At 44.8% G+C, this 14,525-nt stretch overlaps 1 protein-coding gene across 3 annotated transcripts in view; it reads right to left on the reverse strand.

The window, feature by feature from the left end:
* efl1 (elongation factor like GTPase 1) overlaps window positions 1–14,312 on the reverse strand; it is a 111,960-nt gene extending 97,648 nt beyond the window's left edge. For 2 of the 3 annotated variants that reach the window (XM_061735601.1, XM_061735619.1), the window contains exons 1-7: window positions 14,228–14,312; window positions 13,754–13,853; window positions 6,444–6,511; window positions 6,256–6,340; window positions 3,771–3,904; window positions 3,179–3,316; window positions 2,806–3,020 (exon numbers count right to left, since the gene is read on the reverse strand). In XM_061735601.1, coding sequence (XP_061591585.1) covers window positions 2,806–3,020; window positions 3,179–3,316; window positions 3,771–3,904; window positions 6,256–6,340; window positions 6,444–6,511; window positions 13,754–13,844 — 731 coding nt within the window. In that variant the 5' untranslated portion in view covers window positions 13,845–13,853; window positions 14,228–14,312. Of the gene's footprint in view, window positions 1–2,805; window positions 3,021–3,178; window positions 3,317–3,770; window positions 3,905–6,255; window positions 6,341–6,443; window positions 6,512–13,753; window positions 13,854–14,227 lie in introns of those variants that run through there. The other variant, XM_061735610.1, reaches the window with a different exon arrangement.
* Between the last annotated feature and the right edge of the window lie 213 nt (window positions 14,313–14,525).

Raw genomic sequence — 14,525 nt, forward strand, 5'->3', positions numbered from 1 at the left:
TGAAGGCATCTGATTGGTTCTTTCCCCCCTGCCAATCCTCTGGTCCTCTGACCGATCCGTGCCATTCAGTGTTTTTACAGGATTAAAGCTGTCAGAGAGGTCGGATTTTTTTCTTTCCTTTTTCTGAACACATTATTCACTGGCTACTCTCAGGATGGAAGGACCATTTCACCCAGTATAACAATAAATGTTTTTGAATACGATCACAGACTATACCTTTAAGAATAATTGTAGGTGTAGGGACTCCAATGTTTCATCCTCTCCTCCTTTACTTTGTATCACTTTCACTTACTTTTAGAAATATGACGTCATATAATCTTGTTTGACTTTGTTACGATGATAGTCAGTGTTTCCCCTAAAAAAAATTTCAAGCCCGGTGGTACCCACCGAAAAAACCCTAAACAGACGAGACGAATCGCCTTTTTTTTTCTCAGGAAAAGAACGCAACCCCCTAGTGCTCTGGGGGGGTACTGCACCACAGCGAAATGGAGTGACGGAGAAGTCCGAAGGGTTCACGACGCCGTCACAGCAACGGCGTAGGCTCTGCAGAACCTTAAATCAGGATTTACACGTTCTGAAAGATGTGTAACTGCGATGCGATCAGCACCAGAAGGGGGACAGGCACAGAAACATCAGTCATGAATGCCAGAGAGCCACATACAGGAAAATGGCAAATTAAAAGAAAATGTCAATGTTCACTTGAATACAATGTGTATATAAACTGAAAATATTTAAAATAAATAAATGTGCTTTAAATTCCCTTTTGTGTTTTCATTTAGGCTCTATTATAAGAATTACATTCATAGGAATGTCCACAGCATTTTAACATCAACAAAAGGTAGGCCTATCATATTCTGAGCACATAATTGTAGTTTGTAAGTGCTTGACAGTTAAGTTATTTAAGATTTCTTGGAAACCTGTCTCAAAAAATGTAAGGGATACTGGACCTCGGTTGGGCTGGTGGGACAGCAGCGGAAAATGTCCCTTATTTTTAAATCCAAAACTTGACACGTATGGTTCGCCATGCTGTAGAGACTACTGGGAAACAACGTGAATGTTCTAGCATCTGCATGTACTGACGTGCTATCCTGGAGGAGTTGAGCTGCCTATCAAACCTCTGGAGAATCCATCACTTCAGACTATTAGTAGTGACCCTAGCTAAATGCAAAACCAGCAAAAAGCAGCAAGAAAGAAATGGGACAGAAAAAATTGTCAATGGTCTCCACCTGTAAAACTATAGAGGGAATGCGCATGACGTCACAGATGAGACTTCACAGCGGGTTACACCCACTGAGTGGCAGCGTAGACTTTCAGTTTGTGCAACTGGAAAACATCTAAAATGGGGAAGAGCTGTTGTGCGATCGACTGTACTCATAGATTTAGCAAGAAATCAGAGTTATTGTTTTACAGACTGCTGTAAACGTGGATTTGAGGTTCCCATTTTGTATCAGGTAATGTTGGATTTTTGGGTAGCTAACGTTATACAATTTCTACAACAAATCCTGCCTTGAAGTCGGACCAAGCGTCAAGACTTTTGTATGCCTTCAAGCTTTGCTTTGTGTATTTCCCCGGCGTAGAAATTAAGTACATATAAATATCAGGAAACTGGATTAGTGGCCAAATATTAATGTCATGGACCACTGGTTCTTGGTAACTGTACCAAATATTAATGTCCATGGACCACTGGTTCTTGGTAACTGTACCAAATATTAATGTCCATGGACCACTGGTTCTTGGTAACTGTACCAAATATTAATGTCCATGGACCACTGGTTCTTGGTAACTGTACCAAATATTAATGTCCATGGACCACTGGTTCTTGGGGTAACTGTACCAAATATTATTGTCCATTGACCACTGGTTCTTGGTAACTGTACCAAATATTAATGTCCATGGACCACTGGTTCTTGGTAACTGTACCAAATATTAATGTCCATGGACCACTGGTTCTTGGTAACTGTACCAAATATTAATGTCCATTGACCACTGGTTCTTGGTAACTGTACCAAATATTAATGTCCATGGACCACTGGTTCTTGGGGTAACTGTACCAAATATTAATGTCCATGGACCACTGGTTCTTGGGGTAACTGTACCAAATATTAATGTCCATGGACCAATGGTTCTTGGGGTAACTGTAGCAATTATTAATGTCCATGGACCACTGGTTCTTGGTAACTGTACCAAATATTAATGTCCATGGACCACTGGTTCTTGGGGTAACTGTACGGGTCACTGTCAAGTCCAACTGCCTTTAATTTAAGCCGATAATCGGCTGTTATCCCGTCTTCTCCACAGTTTGCCTACTAGTTGCAGCTGTTTTTGCCAGTTAGATGTTTTGCCACTCAGTGTGAGTAAGGAAGCGTGGTCCAGTGTGGAAATGACGTTAATGCAGACCCTCTACTGCTGCTTTGAAGTTGTCTCATTGTTGCCCCTCTAGTTAACAGCAAAGCAGCTGAAACTGATTAACAATCCCCTCTCCTACATCACTGTCCAGGTCAATATCCTAGATGGTAAACGGACCGGAAGCTATACTGCGGTCAAAAAGTGCTCCTTTCATTTTTTTCAGCAGTTATATACACTCTACTGTTGTACATTCACCAGATGTCACAAATTAATAGAGGAGGTTATATATTTTATGACATAAAAGAAGTTTAAAACAGAATTTTGATTAATTAACCAAATTAAACAAATTAAATTAAAATGACAGGGCTCATACCCTCTGCAATAAAAATGATAAATCTAGCAAGCTCACTCTGTTCAATAAATTAATAAATGCAACAACAACAATAATCATAATAATACCTGAAACCCAATCCATCTATGGTACTTGCAAAAACCACATTTCCTTGGTCGGGACAAAAGTAGAGGTTTGAGTCGTCAACTTCATCCAGTCCAGAGCTCCAGTCATAAACCTGATCTTCACTCAAGGTCTCACACTTTTTATCTTCCTCTTTTACTTTTTCCGCTCGCTCCTCCAGCACTTTGGATGTGAACAATGTCCCAGTCACGGCATTCACCTACATGGAAAGAATAATATTGTTCTAAAAAACACTGACAAAGTCCCTCTTCATTTTTACAAAAAAAAGCATACTTTATATTCAAAAAGCACTAAAATGCACAAGTGTGTGTACAACCTGTAACAGCCTGAACCGTGTATCGGTTGTGGGCCCCTCACCTGTTGTAAGAGCTTCTTCAGGTGAGTGTAAGCTTCTTCAGGGGTGAGTTTTAGCTCCAAGATTAACCTATCTATCTTATTGATGACCAGAACAGGTCTTATCTTCTCCAGCCATGCTTGACGAAGTACAACCTGGGTCTAGAAAGAAATACAGGCAAATTAGACTATAACATCAAAGTTTATATAATGGTCAGGAAAGTCAGACCATCATAATCACTGATGGTTTCCTAGAGTTGCTCCATTGAGAACATTCAGTGCGTTTACATGGGACGTTTAACTCCTCTTTAATTCAGAATTAAAATTAAATCCGATTTAAAATGAGTAAAAATGACCATGTAAACACCCAATTCCCAATGAAAATGGCCACGTAATTTCCGGTAGACGTAAATTCCGGTCCGCCCCCCTATCCAATCAGAACCTTCCCAAACCCCAGACCTGTAGAGGAATTGGATAAAGCCGATCAAACGTGTTTTCCATGTAAACCTCAATTCGGAATTACTATTTCCATGTAAACTCGAATGAAAATTGTTTAATTCGGAATAATTAATTACGAATTAAAAAACATCATGTAAGCGTGGCTAATGATATTTACCTGAGGACAAACTCCCTCCACGGCATCTACGAGTACAATTGCTCCGTCACACAATCTGACAGCAGTGGAAACCTCCGAGGAGAAGTCAACATGACCAGGAGAGTCAATCAGATTGAGTAAGTACTCCTGATCTCCTAAGAAGACAAGAGGCCCAAATTCACCATTAAGAGACCTTCTCAAAAAGTTATTACAGGTGCTCTATAAACATTTCAATAACAACTGGATAAAACACTAAAGCAATTTATGGCGCTTTTATACTAGTACCTACTCAGCCCGACTCGACTCGCCTTCGCGCTTCTCCACTAGGGGTCTAACGTGCAGAGTAGATACCTTTCTGTAACTATTCTGCCGAGGTTCTAAGCTTCTGAGTCGGCTGTATCTGACATCATCACACTACAGGCCACCGATTGGTCGGGGGGTTGGAGTCAGATGTCTGAGTCAGGAGGAGGAAATCAGAGAAAGAGACTCTGACAGATTCTTGTTCATTTTATTCAACCATCAATGGCAGCAAAAGTCTGTTTGGTGATCCAACTCTGAGGTGCAGATGTTCATAAACCTGGTGCTGAGAAGAGAATTAAAAAGGGATCGATAAGGAACGACCAGATCTACCAGGAGCTCTGTCTCTTCATAGCTGCTCACGGATCCAGCTGACTTTTCAGCAGCGCTGAGACAAACTAACAAACAAAAAAAAGCGTTGCCACTTGAAGTTTCTTTCACTCTCATTTTTTAACTTGATATGGAACACAAGTCACAGACCCAGCAGCACATCTATCATCTCCTCCAGGTTCTATATCTTTAGTGTTGTTGTCTTCTCCGTTTAGATACACCAGCAGCTTCACTCCAACCTCCTACTTCTCATCACAAACAAGGGCAAGGCGAGTGGAGGCGAGTGGAGGCGAGTCGCGCTGAGTAGCTACTAGTATAAAAGCTGAGTAGCTACTAGTATAAAAGCTGAGTAGGTACTAGTATAAAAGCTGAGTAGCTACTAGTATAAAAGCTGAGTAGCTACTAGTATAAAAGCTGAGTAGGTACTAGTATAAAAGCTGAGTAGGTACTAGTATAAAAGCTGAGTAGCTACTAGTATAAAAGCTGAGTAGCTACTAGTATAAAAGCTGAGTAGGTACTAGTATAAAAGCTGAGTAGGTACTAGTATAAAAGCTGAGTAGGTACTAGTATAAAAGCTGAGTAGCTACTAGTATAAAAGCTGAGTAGGTACTAGTATAAAAGCTGAGTAGCTACTAGTATAAAAGCTGAGTAGCTACTAGTATAAAAGCTGAGTAGGTACTAGTATAAAAGCTGAGTAGGTACTAGTATAAAAGCTGAGTAGGTACTAGTATAAAAGCTGAGTAGATACTAGTATAAAAGCTGAGTAGATACTAGTATAAAAGCTGAGTAGATACTAGTATAAAAGCTGAGTAGATACTAGTATAAAAGCTGAGTAGGTACTAGTATAAAAGCTGAGTAGCTACTAGTATAAAAGCTGAGTAGGTACTAGTATAAAAGCTGAGTAGCTACTAGTATAAAAGCTGAGTAGGTACTAGTATAAAAGCTGAGTAGCTACTAGTATAAAAGCTGAGTAGCTACTAGTATAAAAGCTGAGTAGGTACTAGTATAAAAGCTGAGTAGCTACTAGTATAAAAGCTGAGTAGGTACTAGTATAAAAGCTGAGTAGCTACTAGTATAAAAGCTGAGTAGCTACTAGTATAAAAGCTGAGTAGCTACTAGTATAAAAGCTGAGTAGGTACTAGTATAAAAGCTGAGTAGCTACTAGTATAAAAGCTGAGTAGCTACTAGTATAAAAGCTGAGTAGGTACTAGTATAAAAGCTGAGTAGCTACTAGTATAAAAGCTGAGTAGCTACTAGTATAAAAGCTGAGTAGGTACTAGTATAAAAGCTGAGTAGATACTAGTATAAAAGCTGAGTAGGTACTAGTATAAAAGCTGAGTAGCTACTAGTATAAAAGCTGAGTAGCTACTAGTATAAAAGCTGAGTAGCTACTAGTATAAAAGCTGAGTAGGTACTAGTATAAAAGCTGAGTAGGTACTAGTATAAAAGCTGAGTAGCTACTAGTATAAAAGCTGAGTAGCTACTAGTATAAAAGCTGAGTAGGTACTAGTATAAAAGCTGAGTAGGTACTAGTATAAAAGCTGAGTAGGTACTAGTATAAAAGCTGAGTAGGTACTAGTATAAAAGCTGAGTAGGTACTAGTATAAAAGCTGAGTAGGTACTAGTATAAAAGCTGAGTAGATACTAGTATAAAAGCTGAGTAGATACTAGTATAAAAGCTGAGTAGGTACTAGTATAAAAGCTGAGTAGATACTAGTATAAAAGCCGAGTAGGTACTAGTATAAAAGCTGAGTAGATACTAGTATAAAAGCTGAGTAGGTACTAGTATAAAAGCTGAGTAGGTACTAGTATAAAAGCGCCATTAGATTTCATCTAAATAACTATCGGCATCTAAAAGGTTGTTGAGATGTGGCTTCACCGTGACGGTAGTGCAGAGTGATGGCACTGGACTTCATGGTGATTCCTCGGATCTGTTCATCCTCTCTGCTGTCCAGATACCTCAACTGGCAGATCCAGGTTACATCAACATAAACAGAACAGAAGACCACTTCTCCCAAGTATCATACGGAATAATCCAGGTGTGACTGTGTCGTCACATGACCTTACCTTACCAGCCAGTCGGGTTGAAATGATACCATTGCTTGCAACTAAGCAGTCAGCCAGAGTCGTTTTGCCTGAAAAGATGCAAGGAGTTCCATGTTATTGGACACTTTTCACTTTCACTTCAAAACTAAATAATTATTATTTTTATTCAAAGTAAAAAAAAAAAAACAAAAAAAAAAACAGAGTACAAATAAAGTTTATTTTCTGTCCCAATAAACACGTCCCTCACACATTTAATGGCCTTGATGGTTCATTTCTTGATGTTTGAAGTGGGTGCAGTGCTATTTGGGTGAATGCTGAGTCTGCATTCAATCCACTGTGATCCTTTTTCTTTATTCATCTTGTTGGGCCACCGTCATGTGATTATGAATGTATGAACTTATGTGATTGTGTGAAATTCGACTTTAAAGCTGGCTGAATCCTCAGTCTGAGACCAGCTTCATTCAGAGTTTCCTCTAATGGTCACTGACCTGAGGTCAGTGATTCTACAGCGGACCTCTCTTCTCTTCTTGCCCCCCAGCCCGCCTGTCTTCTTCAGGGGGTGGGGGGCGTGACACCTGTTGCCGATCTCTCTGCCTCTCTAACCCCTTCTCCCGCTCCGAGTCTTTTTGTTTTTTGCAAGGAGGACCTCAACGAGCGGTCAGCGTGAACGCGCCGCAGATCTTCCCACCTGGGTCCATGACGCCCACGCGCCTCGGCCATCAGACGGGAAGAACCGCACGTTCCGACAGTGAACCGTCCCGTACCCCTCGAGGCGGCGTGATCGGCTCCGCGATCGGCTCCGCGATCGGCTCCGCGATCGGCTCCGCGATCGGCTCCGCGATCAGGGGAGAAAAGCCCGGCTCAAAGCGCTGCACCGCTGTCCTTTTCGTTTCAGAGTCACAAGGAGAGGAGGACTGGGAGGCCGCTCGGACTGGGAGGCCGCTCGGACTGGAACCCCCCCGGCAGGAGCGGGGATCAGCACCTGATGGACCCGAACTGAACCGTGAAGCTCTCAACGCCCTCAGGACACTACCGATCACTCCAGAACCAGAACCAGAACCAGGGAGACGTGAGGCCTGTGTTTGGGCAGTCAGTTAGTTTAAAGCGGTTAACGTGACTTGTGTTTACTGTTATTTTGTTTGCATATTAGTGTGTAAAGCCCCGACGGTCTCCTACAGACCGACGGCTTCTTCCGCCGCCCGGCGGCCGTTACGTGTGTATTTTTGAAGTGACCGGCCTTTGTTTCCCTTCCTTTTCACTTTTTTTTCCACACACACTTGCACAAGTTTTGTGTTACTGTTAGTTTAGTTAATGTTACTTTATGTGTAGTTTAGGCGTGTCGTCTTGTCATCTTCTTGACACTTACCGGTATGTAAATAAATTCTGATTAATTTGAATGAGAGAAGTTGTTTGTGTTCATTTTGCATATATTTGTTACAAATGCTGGTTTGCCAGGGCCTGTGTTCGATCTGCTTCATTCAACTATTATACTAAAGAATAATCTACCGTCAGACTGATTTTTGCTGTCTAGTTATCATTTTCCTCCGGGTCGGAGCGGATTTGGTCATAATGTTTAAACTGTGTTTTGTGATTAATGAGCACGGTTTTTAATTATTTTGCGTTGGATCGATGTAGCAAATAAAATCGTTGGGACCATCCAGCTCCTCAACCATCAGTTACCTGTTTCACATGAGCAGTTCAGGTAAAAACGGCAGTTAAATCAGCAAAAATGTCAGTTAGCTGGATGAAATATATTAATTCCTGATAAAATGAGTTTGTTAGAGCACAGCTCTGCTCATGTATACATGTGAATGATTGTACGTTTGTGTGTACATGAAAGTACAATCTGCATTGAGGGTTCTCGCTTTGGGAATCCCGGTCTGTGATTGGATGCTGCCTCGGCAGCGCTGCTGCTCATTTGCATAAAGTTCAGATTTTTCTACACAACGCCTCTGCTGCCTCCACGGCGCTCGCTGCCTCTCAACGCGCGTGTTCATAGGAAATGAACGGCAGCCTATGACGCCCGTGACGCTTTCAGTGTGAACGCAGGGTAAGGGGCAATATGAGCCTGTGTTTTTTTTCTTTTCTTTAAGCATATTCAATTACCAAGAACAATTTACCTACAATTGATTGATTTTGCTAACTTTAATACACTAGAGGCAGTGTGGCCCGTCCGTTTGTATATTTTCCTGTATGTGGCCCTCAGTGAAAAAAGTTTGGACACCCCTGGGTTAAAGGTTACGTTAAAACTACAAGTGATTTAATTCAGCCTTTTTCTTCCTGGTCCTCATTTCAAATAGTTTAAAAAAAATAATAATCAAGGGTCCTGGATAACGCAGTGGGTTAAGTGGCCGCCATTTACAGAGTCTGCACAAGTTTGAGTCCTGGCCAGTTGATCTTTACTGCATGTCCTCCCCCTCTGCCCGTTTCTTGTCTATCTACTCTCCCACTAAAATGCCACAATTTCTTTTTTTTTTTTTAATGATTCAATAATTATCAATATCAACCGATAGGAAACACTTCTGTCATGATACATTTTTCAGCCATATCGTCCATTCCTATGTTGTACATTTGCCGACCATAGTCGTAAGTACAGAGGAGCCACGCTTCGTTCCAGGAAGTTAAAACCTGCTCCCAGCTGGAGCAGCAGCTGGTGAGGAAGACCCGGCCACTCCCAGCTGGAGCAGCAGCTGGTGAGGAAGACCCGGCCACTCCCAGCTGGAGCAGCAGCTGGTGAAGAAGACCCGGCCACTCCCAGCTGGAGCAGCAGCTGGTGAGGAAGACCCGGCCACTCCCAGCTGGAGCAGCAGCTGGTGAGGAAGACCCGGCCACTCCCAGCTGGAGCAGCAGCTGGTGAGGAAGACCCGGCCACTCCCAGCTGGAGCAGCAGCTGGTGAAGAAGACCCGGCCACTCCCAGCTGGAGGAGCAGCTGGTGAGGAAGACCCGGCCACTCCCAGCTGGAGCAGCAGCTGGTGAGGAAGACCCGGCCACTCCCAGCTGGAGCAGCAGCTGGTGAGGAAGACCCGGCCACTCCCAGCTGGAGCAGCAGCTGGTGAAGAAGACCCGGCCACTCCCAGCTGGAACAGCAGCTGGTGAGGAAGACCCGGCCACTCCCAGCTGGAGCAGCAGCTGGTGAGGAAGACCCGGCCACTCCCAGCTGGAGCAGCAGCTGGTGAGGAAGACCCGGCCACTCCCAGCTGGAACAGCAGCTGGTGAGGAAGACCCGGCCACTCCCAGCTGGAGCAGCAGCTGGTGAAGAAGACCCGGCCACTCCCAGCTGGAGGAGCAGCTGGTGAGGAAGACCCGGCCACTCCCAGCTGGAGCAGCAGCTGGTGAGGAAGACCCGGCCACTCCCAGCTGGAGGAGCAGCTGGTGAGGAAGACCCGGCCACTCCCAGCTGGAGGAGCAGCTGGTGAGGAAGACCCGGCCACTCCCAGCTGGAGCAGCAGCTGGTGAGGAAGACCCGGCCACTCCCAGCTGGAGCAGCAGCTGGTGAGGAAGACCCGGCCACTCCCAGCTGGAACAGCAGCTGGTGAGGAAGACCCGGCCACTCCCAGCTGGAACAGCAGCTGGTGAGGAAGACCCGGCCACTCCCAGCTGGAGGAGCAGCTGGTGAGGAAGACCCGGCCACTCCCAGCTGGAGGAGCAGCTGGTGAGGAAGACCCGGCCACTCCCAGCTGGAGGAGCAGCTGGTGAGGAAGACCCGGCCACTCCCAGCTGGAGCAGCAGCTGGTGAAGAAGACCCGGCCACTCCCAGCTGGAGGAGCAGCTGGTGAGGAAGACCCGGCCACTCCCAGCTGGAGGAGCAGCTGGTGAGGAAGACCCGGCCACTCCCAGCTGGAGCAGCAGCTGGTGAGGAAGACCCGGCCACTCCCAGCTGGAGGAGCAGCTGGTGAGGAAGACCCGGCCACTCCCAGCTGGAACAGCAGCTGGTGAGGAAGACCCGGCCACTCCCAGCTGGAGGAGCAGCTGGTGAAGAAGACCCAGCCACTCCCAGCTGGAGGAGCAGCTGGTGAGGAAGACCCGGCCACTCCCAGCTGGAGGAGCAGCTGGTGAGGAAGACCCGGCCACTCCCAGCTGGAGGAGCAGCTGGTGAGGAAGACCCGGCCACTCCCAGCTGGAGGAGCAGCTGGTGAAGAAGACCCAGCCACTCCCAGCTGGAGGAGCAGCTGGTGAAGAAGACCCGGCCACTCCCAGCTGGAACAGCAGCTGGTGAGGAAGACCCGGCCACTCCCAGCTGGAGCAGCAGCTGGTGAAGAAGACCCGGCCACTCCCAGCTGGAGGAGCAGCTGGTGAGGAAGACCCGGCCACTCCCAGCTGGAGCAGCAGCTGGTGAAGAAGACCCGGCCACTCCCAGCTGGAGGAGCAGCTGGTGAGGAAGACCCGGCCACTCCCAGCTGGAGCAGCAGCTGGTGAGGAAGACCCAGCCACTCCCAGCTGGAACAGCAGCTGGTGAGGAAGACCCGGCCACTCCCAGCTGGAACAGCAGCTGGTGAAGAAGACCCGGCCACTCCCAGCTGGAGGAGCAGCTGGTGAGGAAGACCCGGCCACTCCCAGCTGGAGGAGCAGCTGGTGAAGAAGACCCGGCCACTCCCAGCTGGAACAGCAGCTGGTGAGGAAGACCCGGCCACTCCCAGATGGAGCAGCAGCAGCTGGTGAGGAAGACCCGGCCTCCGCACCCCTCGCAGAAACCGCCACCCCCCAAGGGGGTGAGAGGAAAAAGGGAGTGCCGTCTCCGTCGAGCCCCCCGCTTGCGCGGTGGGCGCGGCTGCCGGTGGGCTCAGGTCTCCGCGCTGACCGCGTATCACTGCGCCTGCAAAGGCCGGCGGAGGCGGACACACGCTCCCATCCACTTGGGGGATCTTGGCGGCGGACACGTGGGGTGACGGAGCTCCGGCTCGTCCCCTCGCCGCGCCCCGCAATCACCCGAGCACTGAGCCGCGGGCTGGAGGGAGAGAGACGGCCGGCCTCCGGGCCGCCACCGCCCCTCTCCTCTCCACCCGCACTCTCCTTTTTTTTTTTCGCCTACGACCTCAGATCAGACGAGACAACCCGCTGAATTTAAGCATATTCATAAGCGGAGGAAAAGAAACTGTAAACGGGTGGGGTCCGCGCAGTCTGCCCGGGGGATTCAACTCGGGGGATTTAACCCGAGGCTCCGCCTCCCCCCACAGATACAAAGAGTCTGAATGATTGACAAGATGGTTCACTCCGTTCATTTTTTCCCGCTAAGGAACAAACGCGCCCAGGTGCTAAGACCGCTGCACAGAGTGAGCCCTCTTGTCATCCAGTGTGTTTGGAGGCCGGAGACGAATACGGGTGCATATTAGGGCTGGGCGATATATCGAGATTTTAATATCTATCGATATATTTTCAAACACGATATGGTACGAGACAATATCGTTTATATCGATTTAAAAAAAAAAAAAAAAGTTTTTTTTTTTTTTTTAATGATTTTGATATACCGGTAGCTTATTTTGTGACAAATTGACTTGAATGTTTTATTTGAGATTTGCACAAATGTTTTGTTATTTGCACAACTGTCAACCTCAGTGGAAAAGTCTGCCTGTTACTGTCTACATTGTATTAATTGCACAGTGTATTTTAATTTAATTGTTATGCAGGAAAGGGATATTAGTTTTATTTTATTCAAGAAGCATTTTTATTGTATATATGCAGGCAGTTTATTTTTATTTCATTTGTTTTATACATTTTGATATTGTGCAGACCTCTGTTAATAAAGGAACCTGTGTGACATTTGGCACGCGGCTTTGTATTAAAACTGACTGTTTTTTTAAGGGTTTGCCTCAGAAAAAAATGAAGCTAACAGAGATGCTATGCTATAATGCTTCGGGGAAACCCCAATTAAGGCACAGAAAAAATATCGAGATATATATCGAGTATCGCCATTTAGCTCGAAAATATCGAGATATGACTTTTGGTCCATATCGCCCAGCCCTAGTGCATATGGCCATTTATCGAGGCCGGAAAAATTATTGAGTCCATTTTCATTTATCGTGCGATTAATTGATTATCGTCCCAGGCCTATTTACACACACACACACACACACACACACACACACACACACACACACACACACACACACACACACACACACACACACACACACACACACACACACACACACACACACACACACACACACACACACACACACACACACACACACACACTGTGCCTTTCATGCACGCTCACACACTGTCAACCTGTTAAAAGGTGATTAATTATTATTATTATTATCATCATCATCATCATCATCATTTATTCATCATGAATGCAATGAACATGTCCCATTATCTGGATAAATTTCCCCCAGAGCATGTTGAGCAGGTGCAAAAGGGAGAGAGAGAGAGCAAGAAGAAATTTAAACCAGCGCTTTCCCCTCCATCATATTGGGTAATGTCAGGTCTCATGCTAATAAAATGGATTAGCTTGAAGCACTGACAAAGGAGAAATCTGGAGTTTCAGAAACTCGTTATAATGCATTTGATGGAAACGTGTCTGCAGAAGCATATCCCCGACTTCATCATCTATTCCTGACCTACGAGAAACGTTTGACCTCTGACATTGCCAACAAAAGGTATATAACAAAGTATTGAGATTTACTTTTGTTATTAACCAAATACTTATTTTCCACCATAATTTACACTTTTTTTTTTTAAGCATACATTGATTTTATGGATTTTTTTTTTCTCATTTTGTCTCTCATAGTTGAAATGTACCTATGATGAAAATGACAGGGCTCTCTCGACTTTTGAAGTGGAAGAACTTGCACAATTGGTGACTGACTAAATACTGTTTGCCACACACACGCACACGCACACGCACACACACACACACACACACACACACACAGACACACGAGATAATGCAGTACTTTCGCCCACATTCATGAACACTAAATACTACATTTGTGGACTGACTGGAAGTGTTTACATTTTTAAAATCCAATGAAACTCTGCAACAGTTTTGTATTGACTGTTCAATAATCAAATTTCATAATTTTAGGAGACATGTTCATGAAAACGGTAACAAAACCTCCAAACAGGGATTTGTTGCAGGGTTTAGGCATCACCACTAAGATTTGCTATCTTTTTCAAAACTTGTATTAGGACAGATCATATTAGCATTGCTTTACTATTACATTTAAAATTTGTTTACTTATCCCATTGATCATCTGCATTCAAAACAATTGAAAAGTTGGACAAATACAACAAGCTCAGGCATGACATTTTGTTTTTGTCCATTAAAGAGCTGAGAACTGTCATATCCAGGTCATATTTCTGTGTGTGTGCTATTGTAACCTACCGTGATCAACGTGGGCCAGAATACACAGGTTTCTGATGTTGGCTGCGTTTTTCTGTAGTGAAATGATCTTATCCAGGTTGCTGGATCCCATCGCGAATGCCTAAAACAAATATCAACGTTACACGGATCATCCTGTAAGATTGACCTTACACTGCAAAACGAGTTGATTTGTCCTACTGTTCAGTGAGATGGCAGTGCCGTTATTGCACCATCATACACCTTTCAATTTCTAAATTGTGACTGTTAAGATCAAACGATCGGGAGTAGAATTCAGAGGACTACTGGTATTGACCATATATTTTGGACGGGATACCTGTTAAACATTGCGGCTATTTTATAGCTTAACTATCTCAGAAAGAGAAGAATCAGATATTTGAATAACACAACACTATGATAATGCACAAGGGCGATATGTAAAGTTATCGGGAAAAACGTGATGTATACATATTTCAAAAACATGTGGACACTACTCACGATGTTTCCCCGGAAATTGAAGATAACAACTTCTTCTTCTACTACTGTTGCTCCTGCCGCGGCTTCTTCTTCGGCTGTTGAAATAACCACGACGTGGCGCTTTACCGCCTTACCGCCAAGCGCCAACAGTCTGACCATAGACCATGGATCTATAATATTAACTGGATACAGTGCCCAAAATGGCCGCCCATTCATTTTTTTTTTTTTTTTTTTTTTTTTTTTTTATTAACAGAACAAACAATCAAACAATACAAAAACAAGTCTTATCAATGAAATATCAAACAGAACATCAGCCAGG

Source organism: Cololabis saira, chromosome 2 (genome assembly GCF_033807715.1).
Source record: "Cololabis saira isolate AMF1-May2022 chromosome 2, fColSai1.1, whole genome shotgun sequence".
In the NCBI taxonomy this organism is placed as follows: Eukaryota; Metazoa; Chordata; class Actinopteri; order Beloniformes; family Belonidae; genus Cololabis; species Cololabis saira.